This window comes from Pyxicephalus adspersus, chromosome 7 (genome assembly GCF_032062135.1).
Source record: "Pyxicephalus adspersus chromosome 7, UCB_Pads_2.0, whole genome shotgun sequence".
NCBI lineage: Eukaryota > Metazoa > Chordata > Amphibia > Anura > Pyxicephalidae > Pyxicephalus > Pyxicephalus adspersus.
Window position 1 is genome coordinate 33,661,637 of NC_092864.1, and position 22,205 is coordinate 33,683,841.

The 22,205-nt window shown below is 39.1% G+C and overlaps 1 protein-coding gene across 1 annotated transcript in view; it reads left to right on the forward strand.

Moving 5' to 3' along the window:
- Positions 1–22,205, forward strand: part of MGAT5 (alpha-1,6-mannosylglycoprotein 6-beta-N-acetylglucosaminyltransferase) — a 98,243-nt gene that overhangs the window by 69,990 nt on the left and 6,048 nt on the right. Inside the window, exons 10-16 of the mRNA XM_072418078.1 lie at positions 1,997–2,130; positions 5,166–5,299; positions 13,235–13,384; positions 18,344–18,490; positions 19,297–19,413; positions 20,965–21,039; positions 21,540–21,697. Coding sequence (XP_072274179.1) covers positions 1,997–2,130; positions 5,166–5,299; positions 13,235–13,384; positions 18,344–18,490; positions 19,297–19,413; positions 20,965–21,039; positions 21,540–21,697 — 915 coding nt within the window. The remainder of the gene's footprint in view (positions 1–1,996; positions 2,131–5,165; positions 5,300–13,234; positions 13,385–18,343; positions 18,491–19,296; positions 19,414–20,964; positions 21,040–21,539; positions 21,698–22,205) is intronic.

Genomic DNA, 22,205 nt, shown 5'->3' on the forward strand with positions numbered 1-22,205 from the left:
TCACATACTTATGATTCACACACTCATGATTTATACTGTTGCTTTTTTTTTGTCACAACCCTACTGGCCAGATAACCCTACTAGAATTCTTGGTTCCAGTCCCCACCAGCTGAATCTGTTACATATTTAGTCAAGTTGAAAAAAAGACAAGTCCATTATTAATATTATTATTACACAGTATTTATATAGCGCCGTCATATTACGCAGCGCTTTACAAAGTCCATATTCATAGCTGTCCCTCAAAGGGGCTCACAATCTAATATCCCTACCATAGTCCTATGTCAATAGCACAGTCTAAGGTAAGTTTTGAGGGGAAGCCAAATAAACTAACTGCATGTTTTTGAAATGTGGGAGGAAACCGGAATACCTGGAGGAAACCCAGGCAAACAAGGGGAGAACCTGCAAACTCCATGCAGATATTGTCCTGGCCGAGATTTGAACCTAGGACCCCAAAGCCAGAGTGCTAACCCCTGAGCCACCATGCAGCCCCATTTCTATCAGGGGAAACTAGGGAAAGAAACATATCCTCAGTAAAACCCTGTAGTTGATCCAGAGGAAGGCACGAATACCCCTTATAATGCATAAACAAATGGATTAGAAATGGATTGGTCCTAAAGTTCCTCTCCAGGCGTCCCCCACAGTCACGTTTCCAAACACCGCCCTCTATTTTTGGTATGTGAAAGAAAACTGGAATGCAGGACAGAAACTCTTTTAGAAAAGGAGAGAACCAGGCAAATGGTGTCTTGGTCAAGAATCAAATTTAGTACCCTGGCATTGCAAGCCATCATTTATCCATGTCCAAAGAACATATTGGTAGCTGCAGCTGGATTCTAAATTGGCAATATAAATTGTGTATATGCTGTGGAAACATTTGTTTTTTTGTAAGTTCAAATGTTGTGCTTTTATGTTATCCGTTGATGCATATTATAATGGCAGGTCAAAATCTATGCTGCTTTAAGAACCCCTCCCATTATTTGTTTACTTTGTGACGGGCCACTTGATTTTCAACCAGCAATTGATTTTAAAATCCTTTGATGCTTGGGCCCAATAAATGTGCTATAAATCTCCATACTGTATTTGTACTTGAAATCCTTTGAAGACTTGCATGCAGGCGTAAGATGCTGCAGTGCCAAGACTTGGCTGCCCATCTCTTTCAGTCACTGTATGCCTCTTGACACTTCTGTCTCTACAGTCAACATTTGTTTCCATCCTAAACTTGAGAAATGTGAACTCTATAAGATAAAATGATATGCTTGAAGGTGTTTATATTTTAAGATCCTTTCCGGGAACTTCATTTCACCCTAAGTGAATTATTAGCTTTACCTCACCTTGTGTACTGGCACACCTCTGACTCCTTTCATTGGAGTGCAGCTACCTAGTTTAAACATTTATGATCTCCTGCCAGAAGATCTTGTGAGTAAAGCTTAAAGCTCAACTCCAGGCAATTAAAAAACAAGCAGAATAATACTGCTCTGTATTCATTAATGAATCATTACCTTTTTTTTTTTACATACAAGCAGTATAATTACCTCAGTTTGACAGCAGTAGAGAAATAATTGTCTTTTGCCCTGCAAGCCCGGATGGTCAGGTTAAACGATGGCATGCACCCAGCTTACTACATGATCTAAATGGAAATGTGAAATATCAGACCTGACAACCTTTTTTTTATTGCTTCATGGCCCAATGCAAATTAAAATTTTTTTTGTTTCAAATTCATGCCCATTGTAGGTGGTATCACCCATGGAAAAGGGTCAGTATGGACTCTCTGCTTTGTGACATTTTTATTTTTTCAAGCAGGCTCTTCTGTGGGATAAAACCAGATGGGCCAGCCTTTAGGATATGTCTTCTACATCAAGAGGTCCATATATGTACAAGTGTTTTGCACTTTTGATGCTTACATTTTTTATTTTTGATTTACTCTTGTAAAGTTCTGTTTAACATTGTCATGTTTTCATTGCTATCCCAATCTATAATGAGTTGTGATACTTTTTTTCAGATGTATGCTGAGAGTTCTTGATTCGTTTGGAACAGAACCAGAATTCAATCACGCCCATTACGCGCAATCCAAAGGCCATAAAACGCCTTGGGGAAAATGGAATCTGAACCCCCAGCAGTTTTATACAATGTTCCGTAAGTCATTTTTTACAAGATTTTGTGTTGTGTTTTGTGTTCTCTCCAGACCCTTTTAGCCAGGCGCGCTTCCCAGCACTTTTCAGTGGCCACCTGGTTGTTTTTGGGTGGATACTGCAAAGATAGGTCACAAAACAGGGGCCACCACCCACCTACAACTTCTTCCCATTCAGCTTAAAAAAATTCTGGGGAGAATACAGCTTTTGTATATTGCATATTTACCAGCTCTGTGAGGATCTTTAGTAGTGGCACTCCTCATGCCACTAGAGGAAACTTTTTGTTAGCTCCTCCCAAAGCCATGCAGAAAATGCTCAGTTTTATTGAAATCACCAACATGCTTCAGAAATAGAACATCACAGATGCACCATGCATTACATTTTTATCAGTAAAGTCTCCATACAAATAGGATATTCCTAAAGTTTGGAAACTTGTAAATATGGGAAAATATCAAATAGTAATTGAACAGAATTCCATTAATTGGATAGATAACAAAACATGTAACAGGCTCAAAGCTTACCATGGTTGGAGAGGACTCTGCTTTCATCTACCTCCTATGGTATATGACTAGAGACTTAGGAATGTAGGTATTATTGAACATTAGGCTTGCTAGTTGTTCTCTTCCTGAAGACATAATGTCATGCGGTGATAAGATTTTTGGCCATGTACTCAGTCCTGAAGGGGAAGTCTTTTTAGACTAAATCTACACAGGCTATTTTTGATCTTGAAAGCTTAAAAAAATGCATCACCCAGTGCAAAAAAAGCTCCTTTGTTCCACTGCAGGAGATTGCTGGGCAATTGTTAGTTTAGTTTCATGAGATTGCCTCCTTAGGATATACTTGAAGAGGTAAAATCACCTGAGAATGTCCTAGATGAGCGATTGTTGAGAGGAGAGGAAATTAATCATGAATAGTTTCTGCTACGTGACTGAATTTCAGTATTGCACAATTATAGATGAAGGTCGCTGGTGTGACGCTTCTAATGACATTGAATGTCCCACAACAAAGATTTTTAATGTCTTGGTACTGAAAGTCACTCGTGTAGCTCAAGTTGCACAGATACGATTTTCCCTCATATGGGTTCATCTTCCAGGATTTATGCTTGCTTAATTGAATTTAAAGTGAACCTCTAAGGTAAAAACTGTGTTTGCTGATAAAGCTGACTTGTTTTAAACTTTGGGCCTCAGGGGCTTTCCTGATCTGGTTTTTAATACTGGAGGGTTTGCTGACCAATCTGAGGGATTAAAAAATTCTGAACTACTGTCTGCAGTAGCAAATGATTAGGTTTAATGAACCCTTGGCTTTAAATCATGTCGACCATTACCCTGTCTAAGGCAGCTGCGTGAATGGGGTGCGTGCTTTTAATTTTAGTTTTGCTTTATTTTATTAGTTTATTAAATAAAGCGGAGCCAAACCCATGGGTACTTACCAGTCCCTGTTCAATGCAGGTACCGCCATCTTCTCCCGCCCATCCTTCCTCATGCTAATCCTCACCAATCTTGATTGGCCTGGCCAGGATGAGGTCACCCCCGTGCAGGAGTTTGTTGATTCCCCACACAGTCAACTGATGCCGTGATTGTCTAGTATCCCTGGCACAAATGCTGTGTATGCTCAGCAAAATTTGATAATTGGGCAGCAGTCAGGCAGGTAAGAATAGTTATTGCAAAAGGGAAATCACCTGTCCCTTTCTGCAAAAGCAACTGCCACCAACTTTTCAAAATTGGATTTTAGTTCCACTTTAATTTTCCATTGCTTTTATTTTTAACTACTTTCCTTCTCCTTAGTGATGCCTATTCATATGATAGGTCAGTACTTCCACATCTCCATGCTTATTGCCATACAGTTCTTTTTTTTGCATGTTTAGCTGCCAGCCAGGCCATTGACTTTGACTGGCATGTTAGGTAGATAGAGACACTTATTACTATTCCTGGCTGTTCCCTGTACACTGAGTGCTGTGCCCAGCAATTCAATTTCTGCAAACTTGTTACCAAACAATTTCCCCATAAAATTTGTATTCTCTCTCGCTCTCTCTCTCTCCTTCCCGAGGTTGCAGTAAATCTGCCTGGGGCTCTCACAGCCTAAAATTAATACCAGCTGACAATTGGAAGCATTTTCTTCTGATGAAAACAAGAAGGTTGCTGTACGGTTTTACCATGTCCAGCATTTAGCTCCAAAATAAAGCAAACACTTTTAGGGCTGGTGCACGCAGTATATCATTTTTCTGCTCTATTGACAAAAGCAGGAAAAAAATGGGATCAGTTGTTTTCATATTCATACTGATTCAAACAGAATTTACTTTCACCTGCAGTACGTAGAAATGCAGTCATCAGATTCCAGGTATGCTTCAAAGGCTATCTCCAGTCTGTATGTTTTCTTTAGTTCAAGATAGTAAAGGGCTAAAACTCCTGTGAGGTTTCTATTGCTGTCTATAATTCCATTGAAAGGTTTTCACTTCCAATCTATTTCTTGTGATACCAAGACAAGAATGTCTGCAGGATGATTTATTTGGACCGAAATACACAGGTAGCAACGAACACCTATAACTAATGGGATCTCTGTCTCCATGAAAACAACTTCCCATCACTTACTGTACCTTTTAAACAATGACTCTAGGACTGGAACTGAGGGACATACCAGAATGTTATTATTCACTCCTCCACTCTATTAGCATTAAACAATGTTCAGTTCTATTATTTACCCTCTTACAGAGCTTTTTATGCTGCTGCAATGTAACACTTCCATGTATCTGATAGCATTCTTGCCTATCTGGTGACATTACCCTTTATCAGCCTAGTAACTGGATGGACTTACGGGAACTTAAACCTTTTCATAAATGTGTGTGGTTAATGTTTCTTTGAACTGTTTTTTTCATATCTACGAATAACACAAGTCATATCTAATTTGCAGGACCTGAAACTTTTAGGTTATGTTAGACTTTTCTTGAATTTCTTTGAGCGCACAAATAATTTTTGATGATTTCTTTTTATTTGTTTAAGCTGAATCTGTATTTAAAGCACGTTGTCTCCCCCCCCCATACAGCTCACACTCCAGATAACAGCTTCTTGGGGTTTGTGGTGGAGCAACATCTCAATGCCAGCGACATCCAACACATGAACGACATCAAAAGGCAGAACCAGTCTCTTGTTTACGGCAAAGTCGATAATTTCTGGAAGGTATGTTTCTTCCTTTCCATTCCTTTTTATCACTGTAGGGTATTGTGCTATGCAATGGACGCATTAAGCTTTGTTTTTCCAGAGTTCATAGGAGTGAAGAGCACAAGCTAGCGTCTTGTTGTGCTGGAGGTGCGATTCATGTCTTTTAACCTGAAACTTCACTCATAGTATATCCAGAAATAAGAATTGTATATTATAAAAATCTGATATTTGTTATTTGAACAGAACGTTTGTTGAGATGAGGGCAAGTCCCAGAGTCAAGATGATGGCAAATTTTCATTTTAGGGTGCCAAATGTAATGGTGAAAGCAAATTGCATCCCAACCAAACCATGATCACATCCACAATGGTAAAAATTTCTTTAAAGACCTCCAACTGCCCAGTTGTACGCAAAAAGAAAACTTTCAAAAACTCTAACACTTCTGTTTACTTCATGCTAAATTTTTTAAAGGATTGATGATACATGGTCACATTACTCTATCAAAAACATATTTCTCATTGCAAGTTATGCCCACGTACCTTACACATTACTCTCCCTAAAAGGTTTCCTTATTTCCAGTCAGCCAGAATGCTTTAAGCCACGTCTGGGAGATGCCATCTTGCATGCAACAGCAGCCACCCCATCTCTCAATCTGGTGACCTTTTCAACTGATTTCCCCCAAGTATGCTTTTTAAAACTGAAAGCGCACACCCAGCTCCAACAGCAGTCCCTGCTCTGAGAATGGCAAATTATATTCATTATCAATATTAAAAATATTCATTATAAGCGTGATTGCAAGCGTAGGATACTTCCATAATTCAGCCCGATTATTCCTAATGCTGAGCTAACATCTACACAGAAATTGCAAATGGGTAAAACTTTTATGGCTGGAACAAGGTGGAATCAGTAGCCCAAAAGTATCATGCAGAAAAGTGAAAAGTTTCACTCAATATTACCCAGCAAAATATAGCACCATAAGTGCTATCAGAAAGTACGCATTAACAGAATCTGCTTTTATTTTGCCTCTCATAGATTCTATGACCTACCTACCATAATTTACTTTACCTACCTACGTTACTTTAGTGGCATCATAAAATGGACTTTGTTTTTTTACTATGCAATTCAGGCAGAGCATGGCTGGTGGGAGGGTCCAGCAGGGTTCTGTACATAGCTTTCTACAAAACATTTGGGCACTTGGCATTTGAGAGGTGTACTGAGACAATCCCCACAAATGCAAGCAGTGGGCTTGCTTTTAGGAATAGTTATACAAATATCAAAATTCTTTAAGGTTGGAGGAGTTTAGTCTATAGCTGTAGGTGTTTCTAAGAAAGCTGCATTTGCATACATTTCATCCTAGGTAATTACCACATGTAATGCTAAGTTGAAAATCTGAAATCCATAAATCAAATGGCTACAGGATTCTGGACATTCTCTAAACAATCTGACATGCTGCAGTTTTATTGCACGTTGTGAAATGCTTCTAACATGCAGCAAAAACCAGCGATTTCTTTTCAAGAGAGGAGCCGCCTGGACAACTGTCTATAACTTTGAGATCAGCATGACTAATGAACATTGGTTTAGTGACACAACCTGTAGAGAAAATATTCCAAAAACTATACGCATCATACATATCAAGTGACATATTTGTTGCCCCTTATCACGCTAACATTATTCTGATTTTTAGAATTTAGGTCCTTCTTGATGTCTGACTTAAAAAAACAAGTGTACAGCAAGTGCTATCTTTCCTGATCTGTTGCTCAAAAAAAATAAATCTGCAGCATACAATTGCTGTGTCCCCATTATCGCAGTAATTGTTTTGTATTAAATGCTATTTGCTTGACCCCTATAAATTGGTTTGTTCCTGTTAAGTTCATATTGGCTTTTGTGTCGGATGAGCAAATTCATTCTTTTGTGTACTCCTGCTTTGTGTATTTTGCTAAAGCTCAGCTGTATAAATCAAACAGTCTGCCCAGGAGCTCATGCTTGGCAAATCATTGTTAAAATCATTTGTCATGTTAAAATTTGGCTCAATTCATTTTTTTTTTTTTTACCTGAGCTCCAGGCAAATGGCTACGTACACAGATAAAATACATAAAGAACTGTTTTACCTGTCAAAAGTTTTTTATTTCTTCCCATCTAGTCCTAAAGAGAATGTTGATCTACATTTCTATTTACAGCTAGAAATGCAGCTTCATGTGCTCCCCCTGCGGATTAGACACAGAAGGAGCAGCAGCACAGTAAAGAAATCATCCCTCTGCTCTCTCGCCCTGTTGGCATGGTTCCTGCAACTATATTTTTTTTTCTGTCTTGAAGCTGCTGTAAAGCATTCATAATACATTTTTATGACTTTTTTTTACTTTTAAATCACCTAATAGATATTTCTGGAGTTCTATTTTTATGTAAAGTATTATTGTTCCAGTGCATTCATAGTATAGGTTGTCCCTTACATTGGCTGCTTTTTTCAGAATATTATTAGTGGAGTAAATTGCTCCTAATTTTTTTCACAGTTCCCATAATCAATCCTGGGTAGCAAAAAATACCTTGCAGTGTCATTGTCTAACCTAGGGGAAAATTATTCAATTGTAGCTGCACATTTCCATTTACAGAGCAGAAGATAAAAGGGTACAGGAGTATCTGCACTGTTACATAATGTACCAAATTCAAACTGATGCATTTCTTGAGTCGATTTCCATGGAGATAGGCAGAGAATGCTTACATGGTAAACTGTGACCAGCTTCAGTCCACTAGTTTATCCTCTTATCTCCATCTTTAAAAAAAAATGCCGTATCTGTGTTACAAGATAAAGCTTCAGCCTTGCCTAGATCACCATCTATCAGACCAGCAGATTTCGTCATTAAAAGCTCACTGCCAATATATTTTTGCATTAAAGTGTTCGCAAACAGTATGGATTCAGCACAGGCCAATGTCAGAATACAGAATGGGTAAATTTGCTGTCCTTTAGGTTGAAACCTAAACCCAAGTATTAGGGGGTCGTGATTCAATTTTAAGTGGTTTTTATGGGTGCGTGATTAAGTTTTAAGGGTTTTTTATAGTTTGTTTGGGGAGTCTATCGTATAGGCAGGACCTTTTAGAATTGGGTGAAGTATTGGGGTCAAGTTTTATTACGATATAAGTTTGGGAAACCATATTGTATTTCTAGTGAGCATGTTATGATTTATTACAAGTTGTATAAAGTAGGACACTTACAGATACAGATTTTAAGGATTAGGGTTGGGGAATGGAGGATTTCCTGGGATTTACTGATAGTTAGGGACTTCTGTGATTGCACTAATTATTAGCACTCAGAATCTTAATTTCAGCACCCAGAACTAACAGAGAACCTTCTCTGTATAAAGTCTAAAGCTACATACACATGTTCAATAATTGAACAAGTGCTGTACATACAGTTGCGTTCTGCTGTATGGAGAGGGGAGGGGGAGAACGACTGAGTGGCACCCTGCTGCGCTCTCTCCCAGTCAGTTTGTATTACGGTTGTTTGTTATTCATGGATTCGCCAGGACCAATCCATAAACGACGTCAGACGAGCACTGTACACATGCCAGATTATTACTATACAATATTTATATAGCGCCGACATATTATGCAGCAATTTACAAAGTCCATAGTCATGTCACTAACTGTGCCTCAAAAGGGCTCACAATCCAGTATCCCTTCCATAGTCATTTGTCTTTATTACAGTCCAAGGTACATTTGTGGGGAGAAGCCAATTAACCTAACCACATGTTTTTGGAATGTGGGAGGAAACCATAGTTCTCAGAGGAAACCCATGCAAACACAGGGAGAACCTGCAAACTCCATGCAGATAGTGTCCTGGCTCAGATTTGAACATGAGACTCAGCGCTGCAAAGGCCAGAGTGCTAACACTGAGCCACCATGCTACTTGATTCTTGTCAGATACTAGCCCCAAGGCGATTATCAGATGAGAATCATTTGACGTGTGTACGTAGCCTTGAACTTATCTATTTTATGTAAGATTCTTCACACACCTCCAATCGGCCAACCACACAGTATCAATGGTAAACATTGTCAAGGAGTGACCTCCGGTAATTCAAACAGCATCATAAGGGAGAGGAAAGGTGATAAGTAACTTTGTGGGTTCACCTGAGTATGTTAGGAACTTCTACCTTCTCGGATTTTTATGTACATGTCTCTCTTGAGGGTTTATAGGTCTGAAAAAGGGAAAAGATCCAGTGAGCAGCACTTCTCCTGGCAAAAAAATGCCTTGTTGCTGCCAGGAGAATGGCCAGATTGGTTCCACCTGATAGGCAACTGTAACTCAAATTACCTTGTTACAGCTGAGATATGCAGGAGAACATCTTTACATGTACAACATATTGAACCTTGAAACAAATGGGATGCAGCAGCTGGAGACCACACAGCGTATCATTCCAGTCAGCTACGGACAGGCACCTGAGGCTTCAGTTCACATGGGCTTGTCAAAATTAGGCAAGAGAAGATTGGAAAAAGGTTGCCTGGTCCGGCCCTGCATTCAGATGGCAGGGTCAGAACTGGGCAACAACATAAAACATGGATCCAACCTGTCTTGTATCAGCCGTCTGAACTGTTCGTAGTTGTGTTATGGTGTGGGGATATATTCTTGGCATACCCTTGTCACAGCCTACCTTAGTATTATTGCTGATCATATCACACAGATCAAATCATTTCACAATGGTTTCATGAACAAAAAATGAGTTACCTGTACCCGGCGGCCTTAGCAGTCCCTTAATCTCGATCCAGTAGAGCACCTTTGGGATAGAACAGGAGATTTACATTATGGATTGACCTCTTCGGCCATCTTATTTGGCTACACATGCACAGCTCAACTATTTGCCAAAAACCTGAAACGATAAGGCAGGTGGGAGAGAATATTGCAGAAGGGGCATCGTCTGTCTCTTTCTGCATTAATGACCAACCTGATAGAGGAATCTTAGTTTAGTTCCACTAATTATTTTCAGAAAATAGAATTAGGAAAGAAGTTTTATTTCCTCTAAATACATTTGAAAATATATAAGTACATAATGAAATATCACCACTCAAATGCATCAACAAATATTCTGACTGCCTGTAATACAAGTGTGACACTAAACAGCCAACTTTTAATAATTGCATATGACACTGTAACTGCAAAACACATTGAAAGAAAGTTTAGATAAAATAATACCCCAGAAGACAAATAGCAGGGCAAAAGAGTGAAACCATATGAAACCTACAAAAGGAAAGCTAATAAATGACCTGGATATGGCGACCCATCAGTAATTAAACAGAAGTGCAAGCACATGGTGCACACTGGGCACATTTACCAATCCATAATGTTGCCTCAAATCAATCAGATGCCTTCTTTAGTGCCCTTCTAGTTGATTAGAAACATTTCCAGTTTATTATGGTCATAAGTCATTTTGTGTTGCCCAGCATAGGTAGTTGGTGAGGTGATAGAGGACCGATAGAAACGCCAAGTGATTGAACTAATTTGAATCGTTCACCTGCGGCATGTGTGTACTTTGATATCTACCAACAGCTCTGATCTGTACATGTCCCAAAAAATCGGTCCCTTATGACAAGTCAGCTAATAAATCCACTTCAAGTCTTACATTTTTCGTCAAAACAGGAAGGAAGTTGTATTTTGTGTACTAGACCTAAGCACCTAGCAAGGTATTATTGGTTGCAAGTACCAAAAAGGTACACACAAGGTGGGTAATGGGGCCAGCCTTTTGTTTACTTTCCTTATTTGCAAGAACTGCCTGTGGTGCCTTCAGAAATAAATAGAATATTCTGACAATTTATATTTCACGTACTGATAAATGAAGCCAAATTGTGCACTTGTGCCTTTTTAAATGGGGAGATCTTTTGTTCTTGTCAGAGCTCTCTTGCCACTGAGGCATGAAAATGAACCAGATGAAGCTTTTACTTTTTTAAAAGTCGAGCCATAATTTTTTTTTCCTAATTGTAGATTAGACTTTAGGAAAGGTTAGAAATCTTTACTCTCGTTTTCTTCCTGCTCCTAATGATTTCAACACACAGGAAATGAAGGAAAATCTACAAGAGTTATGAAACTGTGAATAAATCTCTCCAAAGGGTCGTGCCAAACAGACAATTTTATATCGGTGATTAATTACTAGTCACAGGCGGTTTTTCCCTGCTACAAGTACTACAGCATTGATTTTCATGTTTTTTGCTACAAATGGCCCCCGATCATTTGTATCTAAGGCATAGAAGTAAATGATCAACTATAGTTGCTGACCTAAAACACTGCACATCTGGTAAACAAGCCAGCTAACAATTCCATAGAAAATAACTGAGATTTTCTTTGCCAGAAATCTCCTTAAATTAAGAGGATTCTTGTAAATAGATTTGCTTATCTGACAAAGCCCTAAAGAAGCCCTGGATAGCATTTGAAACCTGGCTAATGTTCTAACCCAGAGGTAGGAAAACTCCGGCCTTTAGGCGGAATACGGCCTAGCCAGTATTCCAGTCTGGCCTATTGCCCCCCCCCCCCCTTAGTTATTTATTGTTGGATCCGGCGTTATTGAATTGTCGCACTATCGCGAGTTCCCGCGATATCATCGAGTTCCCGCAAAGTAACCCCAATTACTATGCATAAAGAGCAGAAGCAACTCGCAGCTACCAGTCTCCAGAAGGTTGACCTCGAACGTCGTGTCTTCAAGCCCAAATGGACTGACGAATTATTCTTCGTCCAACTAGGCAACAAAGACCTGTGTTTAGTGTGCAATGACACCAACAGCACTTTCAAGGGGCATTTTGATGCAAAGCACGCGCACAAGTACAGGGACTACACCGTGGATGAGTGGAAGACTGAGGCTGCTCGCTTGCAGTCACAGTTGGAAAAAAAATGTCCTTGGACACCTTGTTTCTTCTGGCCTAGTGTTCCTTCTTGACCTCTTGAAATGGCCTAGTAATCCAAAAAATTTGCCAGTCCTGTTCTAACCCTTTAAATCCTGGCACCACATACAATAGTATTGCTTTGCACAGCTAAACTGCAGCTTTACCTGCTTTCTCAGTGACGATCCAGTAGCTGCAACCAATATTATTGAAGATTTATGACATGGAGAATGTTTTTTGGATAGAAGTCGTAAAGGATTAAGCCACTGGAAAACCACTTTTACGATTTGCAGCGTGCCTCTGCCAAGTTTTTGATGAGCATGTTATTTGACCTAACTATTTTTAACACCCATGTGGTGGTAAAAAAACATGAATATAGCCATAATGTTTTTTTCTTGTGTTTTTTTTTTTTTAACATCTGTCACATTTTCCTGTCTGTAAAAGTTTAATGGTCGTAGTTTATTGGTAAATATTATACACAAGCAAAAGAATTAAAAAAAACAATCAAAATATTTTATGCAGCAGTCTCAATGTAGAACTAAAAATGAGAGATTATATTTTGAAAACGTTGGCCAAATTTCAACTTCAATGCCATCTCTCTTTTCTATTGCCATCACTTACAATATTCTTCCATCCTTCTGTGTTCAAAGTCTCAGCCTTTAGATTAGCTGACCCTGATGACGCATCTTTTGTACGTGTGCAAATTCACTTACATTGTACGTCTACAGAAAAAAAAGTATTGACAGGCAAGGATAGACACGACTTACATGGGCTCTGTCTGTCAGCACTTTTTACAAAAGCACGTTTAGTTATGCTTTAATTTCAGTATATTTGTCTTCTCTAGTCTGTTACAACTGTTACATTTCTTTTAACCTATTTCTCTTCTGTGTCCTTCTGACTCATCCAATTTTTTGATACACAATGAACTGCCTCCTCTGTATTTTTTTATCTGTACTCCCCCATAATTCCTTTTTACATTTATTGATGTAGTCACAATGCGGTCAGTCAATTCTGGTGCTCCTTAGCTGACATCTGATATGAAAATGTGTGATCACCTCCTTTACCGGTATTTATCTAGTGCCATGTTTTTTTTCACAGGATAAGAACACGTATTTGGACATCATCCACACTTATATGGAGGTACACGGCACTGTACATGAGAAAGGGACAGTCCACATGCCCAATTATGTGAAGAATCACGGGATCTTGAGTGGACGGGATCTGCAGTTCCTGTTGCGGGAAACTAAAGTGAGTGGATGGTTTAGTTGTGAGATGTAATGTGATCACATAGGAATGGTATATGCACTGTAGTTGCGCTTACTTGGATTCAGGTAAGCAGAACATGTCCTATTTGCATGAACTAGAATATGGCACGGTCCATTCTAAAATTGCCAAAAATGTAAAAAACGTATTGACTTCTATTGCCCTTTAACATTACACTTGTCACAAAAATAGACTTGCCCCTGTTTAAAATTGATCTCTGGGAACTCGCCTTTTTCATCTTTAATTCTCTCCCTCAACCCTGTGAACCAAGATAGTCTCAAAGTTTGTTATCTGGACCTCTTGCTGGTGCTGTTTCCAGATGTGGGGACCACCATTCGAGTTAGAACATTTCCTTGGCAGGCTTCTCTTCTGGATTTGCTGCTGGACATCCAATAAGAGTGTCCATGTTATTTCTTGCATGACGTGTGAACAGGGAAAGAGAGAAGACTAGGACTGGAGCATCATGTGTTTTAGACAAATGAAAAGGCCTTACAAGATCATATGGATCCGTTATGGACTTATTGGTTAAGCAGAACATTCGCTCCTCAAGCTTTATTAGTAATGTTTTTTTTTGTTTGTTTTTTTTGAAGCCTATTTGTTTTGTAAGGCTGCGTACACACGTTCAATTATTGTCATTGGAAAGTATCTTTTATGATTGTTTCCAGCCACATACTAGTGACAGATAAACGAATGAGTGCTGTACACAATGCTGTTGTCTTTTATGAAGCAGGGGACAATGAGCAAGCACCACCCTGCTATGTCCTTCTCCCTTCACCTATGTTGCAGTCATTCATCGTTGGTCACTCATGGATCTGTCAAGAAAATTTCATGAATGATGTTGGGCCACCTCTGTACCTATGGCGGATTCTTTCCCGACCGTACCGTTTGTATTGGGTGACAATCATCTGACATATGTATGTAGCCTAATATAATTATGTTATTTTTAAATATATACTTACAATAAATAAAATCCATGGACAAGTTACACAGGACATAGATACATCCAGCCATACTAATCTTCAGTTCTCTAGTTTAGTTTTGGCTTTGTAGTTGGAGGCCAGACACAAATATAATAAAAACCACAAAGCGAGCCAGGATATAACAAAGTGAGTCAGCAGTGTAAAAAGTAAATAAGTAATACAACAAAACCTTAAACTTAACTATATGTTCATTGTTCACCATAGCAGCAACATAAACATAAAAACTTCTTTTATCACATTGGATTTTACAATAGTCTGTATTCACACAAGTTGGGGTTTTGTAACTGCTCATGTTCCGTTAACTCTGTTCTAAAAATTTTTCTCCATACAAATAAGCCAGAAAGAACTGCTTCCAGGCACATATAAGTGATGAGAAAACTTGTTGAATGCATTTATGATTTAACAATAATTGTGTCGCTACCAAGGCACTGAGACTGAGGGATAGCGTTTGCGGATCCATCAGAGACTTTGTGCTGACAAATGTACAGATAGAAGAGCAGAGCGACAACCGCATGAGCCTGATGCTGCTTCTTTACTGTCCAGTCTCGGGCTAGGGATAGGAAGTAATGGAGTCATGTTTAAAGAAAAGTCAGTTCCCCAGGCAGAACCCGAATAGCTAAGCTAATCTTAGCTGCACTCCCATGAAATACACATATATAAGAGCGGTTTTACTAGATGAAGGATTTTTACTTCTGCCTATTCTGGTTGTGCCTAGGGAACTGACTTTTCCTTCCCATTTAGTACTATGAGTGGTATGTTAAATTGTAAACCTCAGAGAACAAGTACAGATCGGTGCTTCCAATAAGGTGCAGCAGAAATATTTACCATAGAAAAAAAAATTCATAAGGGGAAGGGTGTGACAGATGTTGGAAGATTTATGACAACCCATCTATAAATAGACTGCCATTCAGATATGTATGATATTGTAAAGACAGCAAGAGACTGGGTTTCAGATTAGACTGCAGTCAGGTTTTTGTGAAATGCTGCATTGATGTGGGTCACAATGGGATCTAAAGGCCTGAGATGCATTCTACTGTTGACAGGAGAGCTGGCTGTGCTGTAACCGATAATAGCACTCGTGTATTCTCAGCATAAAGCTGCACTAATCCTGTCTATTTACTCCTCTAATACCTTATAGTGCTATGCAAGCACATCACAACACTGCCGCTCGTCTCCAATCAAAATAATACTTTCCATGTAACACTGAATGGGTAAATAACACACATTGTGTGCAAATAATACCATTTATTCCCCTAAGAGCTGGGCAGAACATTAAACATATCTATTTAAAGCAATACGAAGGTGTTATTATGGTTAACAACACACTGCTGTATGTGAACAGTATTGCATATGCTTGCAACATGGAAATGCAAGGATGATGCAAGTGGTTTATTTAAAAAAAAAAAAAAAAAAAGTAAAGCTTTTTATTTTAAAGGATCAAAAAATCAGCATTTATATATTTTTGTATTTGAAGGGGTCTTTTGAAACTAAGGAATAATGAGAAAACACCCCGTCAAGCAGATCTTTGAAATAGGGCACCCTGATCCTCCAGCAGCCAAGTGGTAGAGGTGCAAGTACTCTTGCACGTAGAAGAGAGAAGTCTGTGGCATGCTGTCTTATAGTGAGCTCAGACCCAGCCTAATTGTAGCAAAAGCAGGACAGCCAGGTCTAAAGAAGAGTTTTTGCCACTGACTTTTTGAATGAAGAATCTCATTGCAACGTTTGTCTCTTTTTTAAAAAAAAATGCATCAGAAGGTGAAGAACAGAGATAAATGCACTAGATTTGGTCTGTGTTCTCTTAACAAAAATGAATAATGATATGTGCACACATGTCCTATACATGTCTAGTACAGTATTTCCTTAGGTCAGACATCCAATGTAAATCCATTCTCATCCCTTCTGCCTTCTTCTGTACTGCCATCTAGTGGCTGCTGCACCATATATTTGATGCTGCTCTTGTAGCACCTTTTTGGTTGTAGCACAGGGGTGTCACCGGCCAAAATTAAAAACCAAGAGAAAGTCGCAGGCCAACCCTGAAATTTATTGAAAAAATTGAGGAGGTTTTCCTTCTCCTCTTTAATTTTATTTGGGAAAAAATGTTATGCCTCTTTCTCTATTTGTAGCCTTCTGAGTTAAATTTCAATGGTAACCTTTTTGCACAGACTTACAATATTAACAATATTCTTCTATGAAAATCCAACCATTCAAGTCCATGCCTTGGAGTAGCAAGGAAAAGTACAGCTGAGGGGGAGTGCTGGAAATGCCAGACACGGCCAATGCGGAGCTAAATCTTATGAGTGACCCGCCGCTGAAACTCCCTCTTCATTGAAATAGCGCCACTACTACAATTCCCGGCATTAATTGCGTCTATAAAACAGTCTGATGTGGGGCCACGCTGGCCTATAGACGCAAGTGATGGCAGGAGTTGTAGTAGCGGGGCTATTTCAATGCAGCGGCAGGCCTATATTTAGGATTCCTTTGGGGGCCAAAGAAAAGGATGTTGGGGGCCCGAGTTTGACACCCCTGTTGTAGCACATATTGAAAGAATATATATACACTGTGTATATGTATGTGTGTGTGTATATAAATAAATATATATGGTTTTTTCACATTTTTGCAGCTTAAGGGTGGCTTGTTTCACCTGCATGGAGAGCGCCTTTGACCGCATGTTGTCTTCCACATACAAGCGCCCCCCCTCAAATTTACTCCAGGCCTTTTTATCTGCTTAATTGATAATGACATAACAAAGGAATTGCCCACACCAGCTCATGAAATAGCCTTTGAGTAAATTGTCCAATTACTTTTGAGCCCCTGAAATAAAGTGATTGTGTAAAAATGTGAGGAACTAAAGCCTTTTTTTTTTTTTTTTTTTTTACACAATCTTTTTGTTCAACCCACTGAATTAAAGCTGAAAGTCTGCAGTTCAACTGCATCTGAGTTGTTTCATTTAAAATTTAATTGTGGTAATGTACAGAACCAAATTAGAAAAAAGTTGTCTCTGTCCAAATATTTATGGACCTAACCACACACACTAATGTCCCCCCACAGTCACACACTGTATTATACATTTATATACCTCTGGCATATACCACAGCACTGTACAAAGATCAGCGGTGCACTCACATGAGTCTGAGTCATATGTCTAGCACGTTTGGTTCAAATGTCTCCATGCGTTTTCGAGTGATGGTCGAACAAACATCTAATTTTTATATATAGATATAGATATAGAGATATATATATTATAAGCCATCAATAAATATGTCAAGACTACATTTTGTTAGACTTATATCAACTTCTAAAATTCCCTCTTTAGGAACCTCCTTTTCTTTTCTGTTTGTTTAAGCTGTGCCGTGTTTCCAAGCAGGCAGAACTAAATGCACTTGCAGGTCTTCTCTGAAGCACATTTTAAAAAGTCTCTTTTTATGAAATGTCATGTGCTTGGAGAATATCCAGACCGAAAGCTCTGAACATGAAGTGGCACTTACAGTCTTAAACTTCCTGACCGTGTCTGCTTGTTACCCTGTTTGATTCTGAAATTTCCAGTGTGTTGGCATTAGGCAGAATTTTATTTCTTCCATCTTTGTGAGATGAGAAAATTCAATAGAATTATAACATGGCAGTTTAGGTTGGCCACAAATCTGAATGCTTTTGACAAAATTCCTCAGGGGTGTCGCCATTATATTCCATGTTTTATTGAGCTCTACTAAAACTTTCAATTTATTGCCTACTTTGCAACGTACTGTATTCTGTTGGTCCAAATTGTCTAGGGTAGATTGCTTTGTTTCTGATGGAATTCAATAAGTGAACTACTTCCATACTGAACTTTAATCGCCCCCTCCCATTGTGCATACTTTTTGAATATAGTAGGAATGAACCCACTTGGTCACTTTTCTACCAGTTTGTTCAGTAGCTTGAAAATCTATTTTCCAGATCTCCATAAGTAATCCAACTTCTATTGTTTTAGCTCTTTGTTGGCCTTGGATTCCCCTATGAAGGACCAGCTCCGTTGGAAGCCATTGCTAATGGATGTGCTTTCCTGAACCCCAAATTTGATCCACCAAAAAGCAGCCGAAATACAGATTTCTTTAAAGGCAAACCAACCCTACGAGAGGTGAGTTATTCATTATGTTTTCTCACACTGCCCATCCATTTACTTGAAGCTAGTGACATTACAGCAGCATGCGGTACAACGGCTATGGTCACTCAAAATAATAAAGGCAGACTATCAATTTACACGTACACTAAATGCAAATTTCAGGGCGAAAAAACATGTGCAAAAAATGTAAATTTTCCCCAATATTGGCACTTTAAAAACACTGCCTTCACAAAAACATTTCAGGTTTACTTGCCTGTAATCTAGCAAAATTCCAATTTACTGTTAAATTTGACAACACAGCGTCAGCACAGCAGCGTCTTTTTGTTAATAGCCAGATTTTTGTGTATGTCATTTCCCTGGCGAGGTAGGCTGGCAAAGGCAATGCGTAATATAGGTCTGCTGGTAACTTCTGAATTCCTCACAACACCTACAGAGGTCCTATGCAGTCCAAACATCAATGGGTCAAAACTGTTTAGGCAGCTTGGGGTCTGTGTAAAGGCAAGTGGTTTAATTTTGGCTGATCAGTATACATTTTGGAGAAGTGCAGGCATCCAATGGATACAAATTAAATTTCCTATCCCTTTCTGTTTTAAAACCTATGACATTTTTGCAGAATGGAGAGATGTTCCCTTACTTGTAGTACTTTACAACCTCACATTAAATAGTAAGTGAAAAGGACTCTCACAAATAGCACAAAGATAACAATTTAGAAAGAAAATTTTGCAAAGGTTTAAACAATTTTCCACTTTCTAAAACTAAAAACTAAATTGCTCCTTTTTGATCCTAACAGTTATTATCAAATGTAAAACCTTTTCTTACAGCTCACATCCCAGCATCCGTATGCCGAAGTGTACATCGGGAAGCCTCACGTCTGGACGGTGAACATCAACAATCCAGAAGAGGTCGAGAAGGCGGTGAAAGCCATACTAAACCAAAAGGTTCCTGATTCTTTCTTCATGCTGAAACTTGCATATCATCCCTGTCTGCATGTACTAATATGGATTCCTAGGGTTCATTGAAATGTCTTCTACTAATAAATTGTAACTTGTACATCTCAACACCCTCCCACCTCCTTTTCTGTATTTTTATTATCAGAAGTGTTCCAATGTAAGACATAAGTCCTAAAGGTCACTCCCTGTCCAGCAAACAGCTAATGGCATCCAGAAAACATAGCCAGTATTTTCTCAGGTTATGATTAGGACCATTTAGCAATGCTACTAGGAACAAGATTTATCAGGTCAGCCCAATGGCATAAAATGAGATTGACTTCCTTCTTTCTTGGCCGTAGTCCTATAGTCACTGCATCAACCTAATAATGATTAGTGGCAATACTTAACACCCTCCAAGGTCTAGGCCCCAATGCTGTGCCATAAGTAAGGAAAGGAAGTTATGTGACCTTTGTTACCTCTGTGCAAATCTGACTGACACAGATTATGTATATAATGTATATATTTTATACGCAGAGAATTGGTTAAGTGTCTGTGTGAGGAAGGAGTGTGCTCTGAAGAGAATTGTTTTGCCCTAAATAAACACTGATTGAGTGGAATTGAACGCCTATAAAATACAAACTCAGAGCAATGTTTACTTAATACATACATAAAATACACATTTACCCTTCATGCAGTCCATCTTGTATTGTTCTTAGGATGAATTACCACCTCTTCTCTCCCGTACTACCATCTTCACTGCTGGCAGATCTTCTCATTCCTTTTTGTGCATCTTCCTAGAGGGGTTACACTGCTTTCATGTCTGTAACAGCCATCAGACAATGGGAACACTTTTGGCTGTGCTAAATAACCGGGCCCTTTGGTTAGTGGGAAGCATACCCTGAGGAAGGGAATAATCCCCCACTAGAACTCCAGACTTTAGGAGGAGGTGAGCAGAGCATCCACCACACTCCGGACTCCTTTTTGTGGCAGGCCACCCAAGAGGAATGGTAGAGCAGCCAGAGACTTCTATTCATTCTTTCAATATTGAATTCAAACAATTTGAGTTTAATTCCACTACTGAAGCACTTCAATCAGATGTGAAAAATATAGTCTAGTTGTATAGACATCAATTTTATTTTACTAGTAATGTTGGGAATACACCTTCTTTTGTTACCATTTTTTCAGTATAATAGGTATTGTCTGAAAATTGCTATACTAGGTGGACGATGGGGAGGTATGATTTATCATTTGACATTTTAGAATAGCCACTCATTTATATTTTTATAACCCAGCAGGGATTGTTCCAAAAGCATTTGCAAATATGCAAGCAAAGTGCATGTGCCAAGAAAATGGCCCTCCTAGAGGGATACTTGGTAAATACTGACTTCTCTGTAGGGATAAGTAATTTAATAAAGCTGAAGTCTCAAGAGTCAGCAGGTTCCGCTCTGTAAGCACAAATAAGTTGACACTTGTACTAAAATATTATCCAGTTTCACTTGAGCTGCTGATTGTTCCTTGAAGTGACAAATAAAGTTACACAGTTTTTGCTTTTTTCCCCAGAATGAACCTTACCTGCCCTATGAATTCACATGTGAGGGCATGCTGCAGAGGGTGAATGTGTTCATTGAGAAACAGGTAAGGGGGAATTCTCATGCTAAAGCAAGAGGATTTAGAAAACCTTTTATTTTGGATGTTATGGTGCCAAACTGTATGGGTTTGTTTGGCTCGAAATTATTATTGTTTATTGTTTTATCGTTGTTTTTTTTTTTTTTTGTGTTCTTTGGGGAATTAGGTTAAGGGATGAATGGTGTGCGTAGGGGAGTTATGGTTGGACTAAAGGGGAGCAATATTTTAGGGGTCAAGTTTAGGGTCACTTCTATTTTTCACCTATTTTGTTTCTGTTACACTGTTTGTTATGTCCATAAGTATTCTGGATCCTTTAGTAAGCCATAAAGCTTGATTAATCTGCAGATACCCACTGAACGCCCTTACCATGTACGAGATGGGTTGGTGTATTCAGTTTAAAAATTCTTAGAACTTCAGTGCCACCTATAGGTGATCGTCTAAAGGTGCAGTCCTAATTTTGCTTTTTGAGTCATTAGTATTTTGCGTCTCATTAAGCTGTTTTCCTTCAGGATTTTTGTCATGGACAAGTCATGTGGCCGCCGTTAAGCGCCCTTCAAGTGAAACTTGCAGAGACCGGAAAGTCATGTAAGCAAGTCTGCCAGGAGAATCAGCTCATCTGTGAGCCGTCATATTTCCAGCATCTTAACAAAGACAAAGACCTGGCCAAGTGAGTGCAAACAGAATGTATGTGTGTGGAGCATGTCTATCATTACTGCTGCGGAAGATTCTAGCAGTTTTGAATTTGCAATTTTAGGATGCAGACCCCAACACTGGATGTTGTTCAATTCTAATGTTCTCCACCCATTTCACTTTAACCCAACTGATCCACACCCCTCCACCTTCTGCCCTTTGTTGCAGTCAACACTTCAAGGTATTGCCATGTGTATGTGTTCCTGCACTCTACAGCTTTCCTTTGCCTCCATAGCCTTCTGCGATCTTGTACCAAGACCCTCTGGCATTGGGCACCTTGGCCCGTTGCCCCTTCTGCAATTGGGCACCTATCCTACCTGATCGGCTTCCTATGAGAGGTGAAGGGATATAAATTCAGGGTGTGATTTTGACCACCTTGCTTTAGAACATTGAGTCTATGACACAGGACTTTACTCTGGCTCTTCTCTCTGCGAACAGCCTGAGGGCCGGCATAAAGGCCTGGTCTGCTGTGGCAACCACAATAT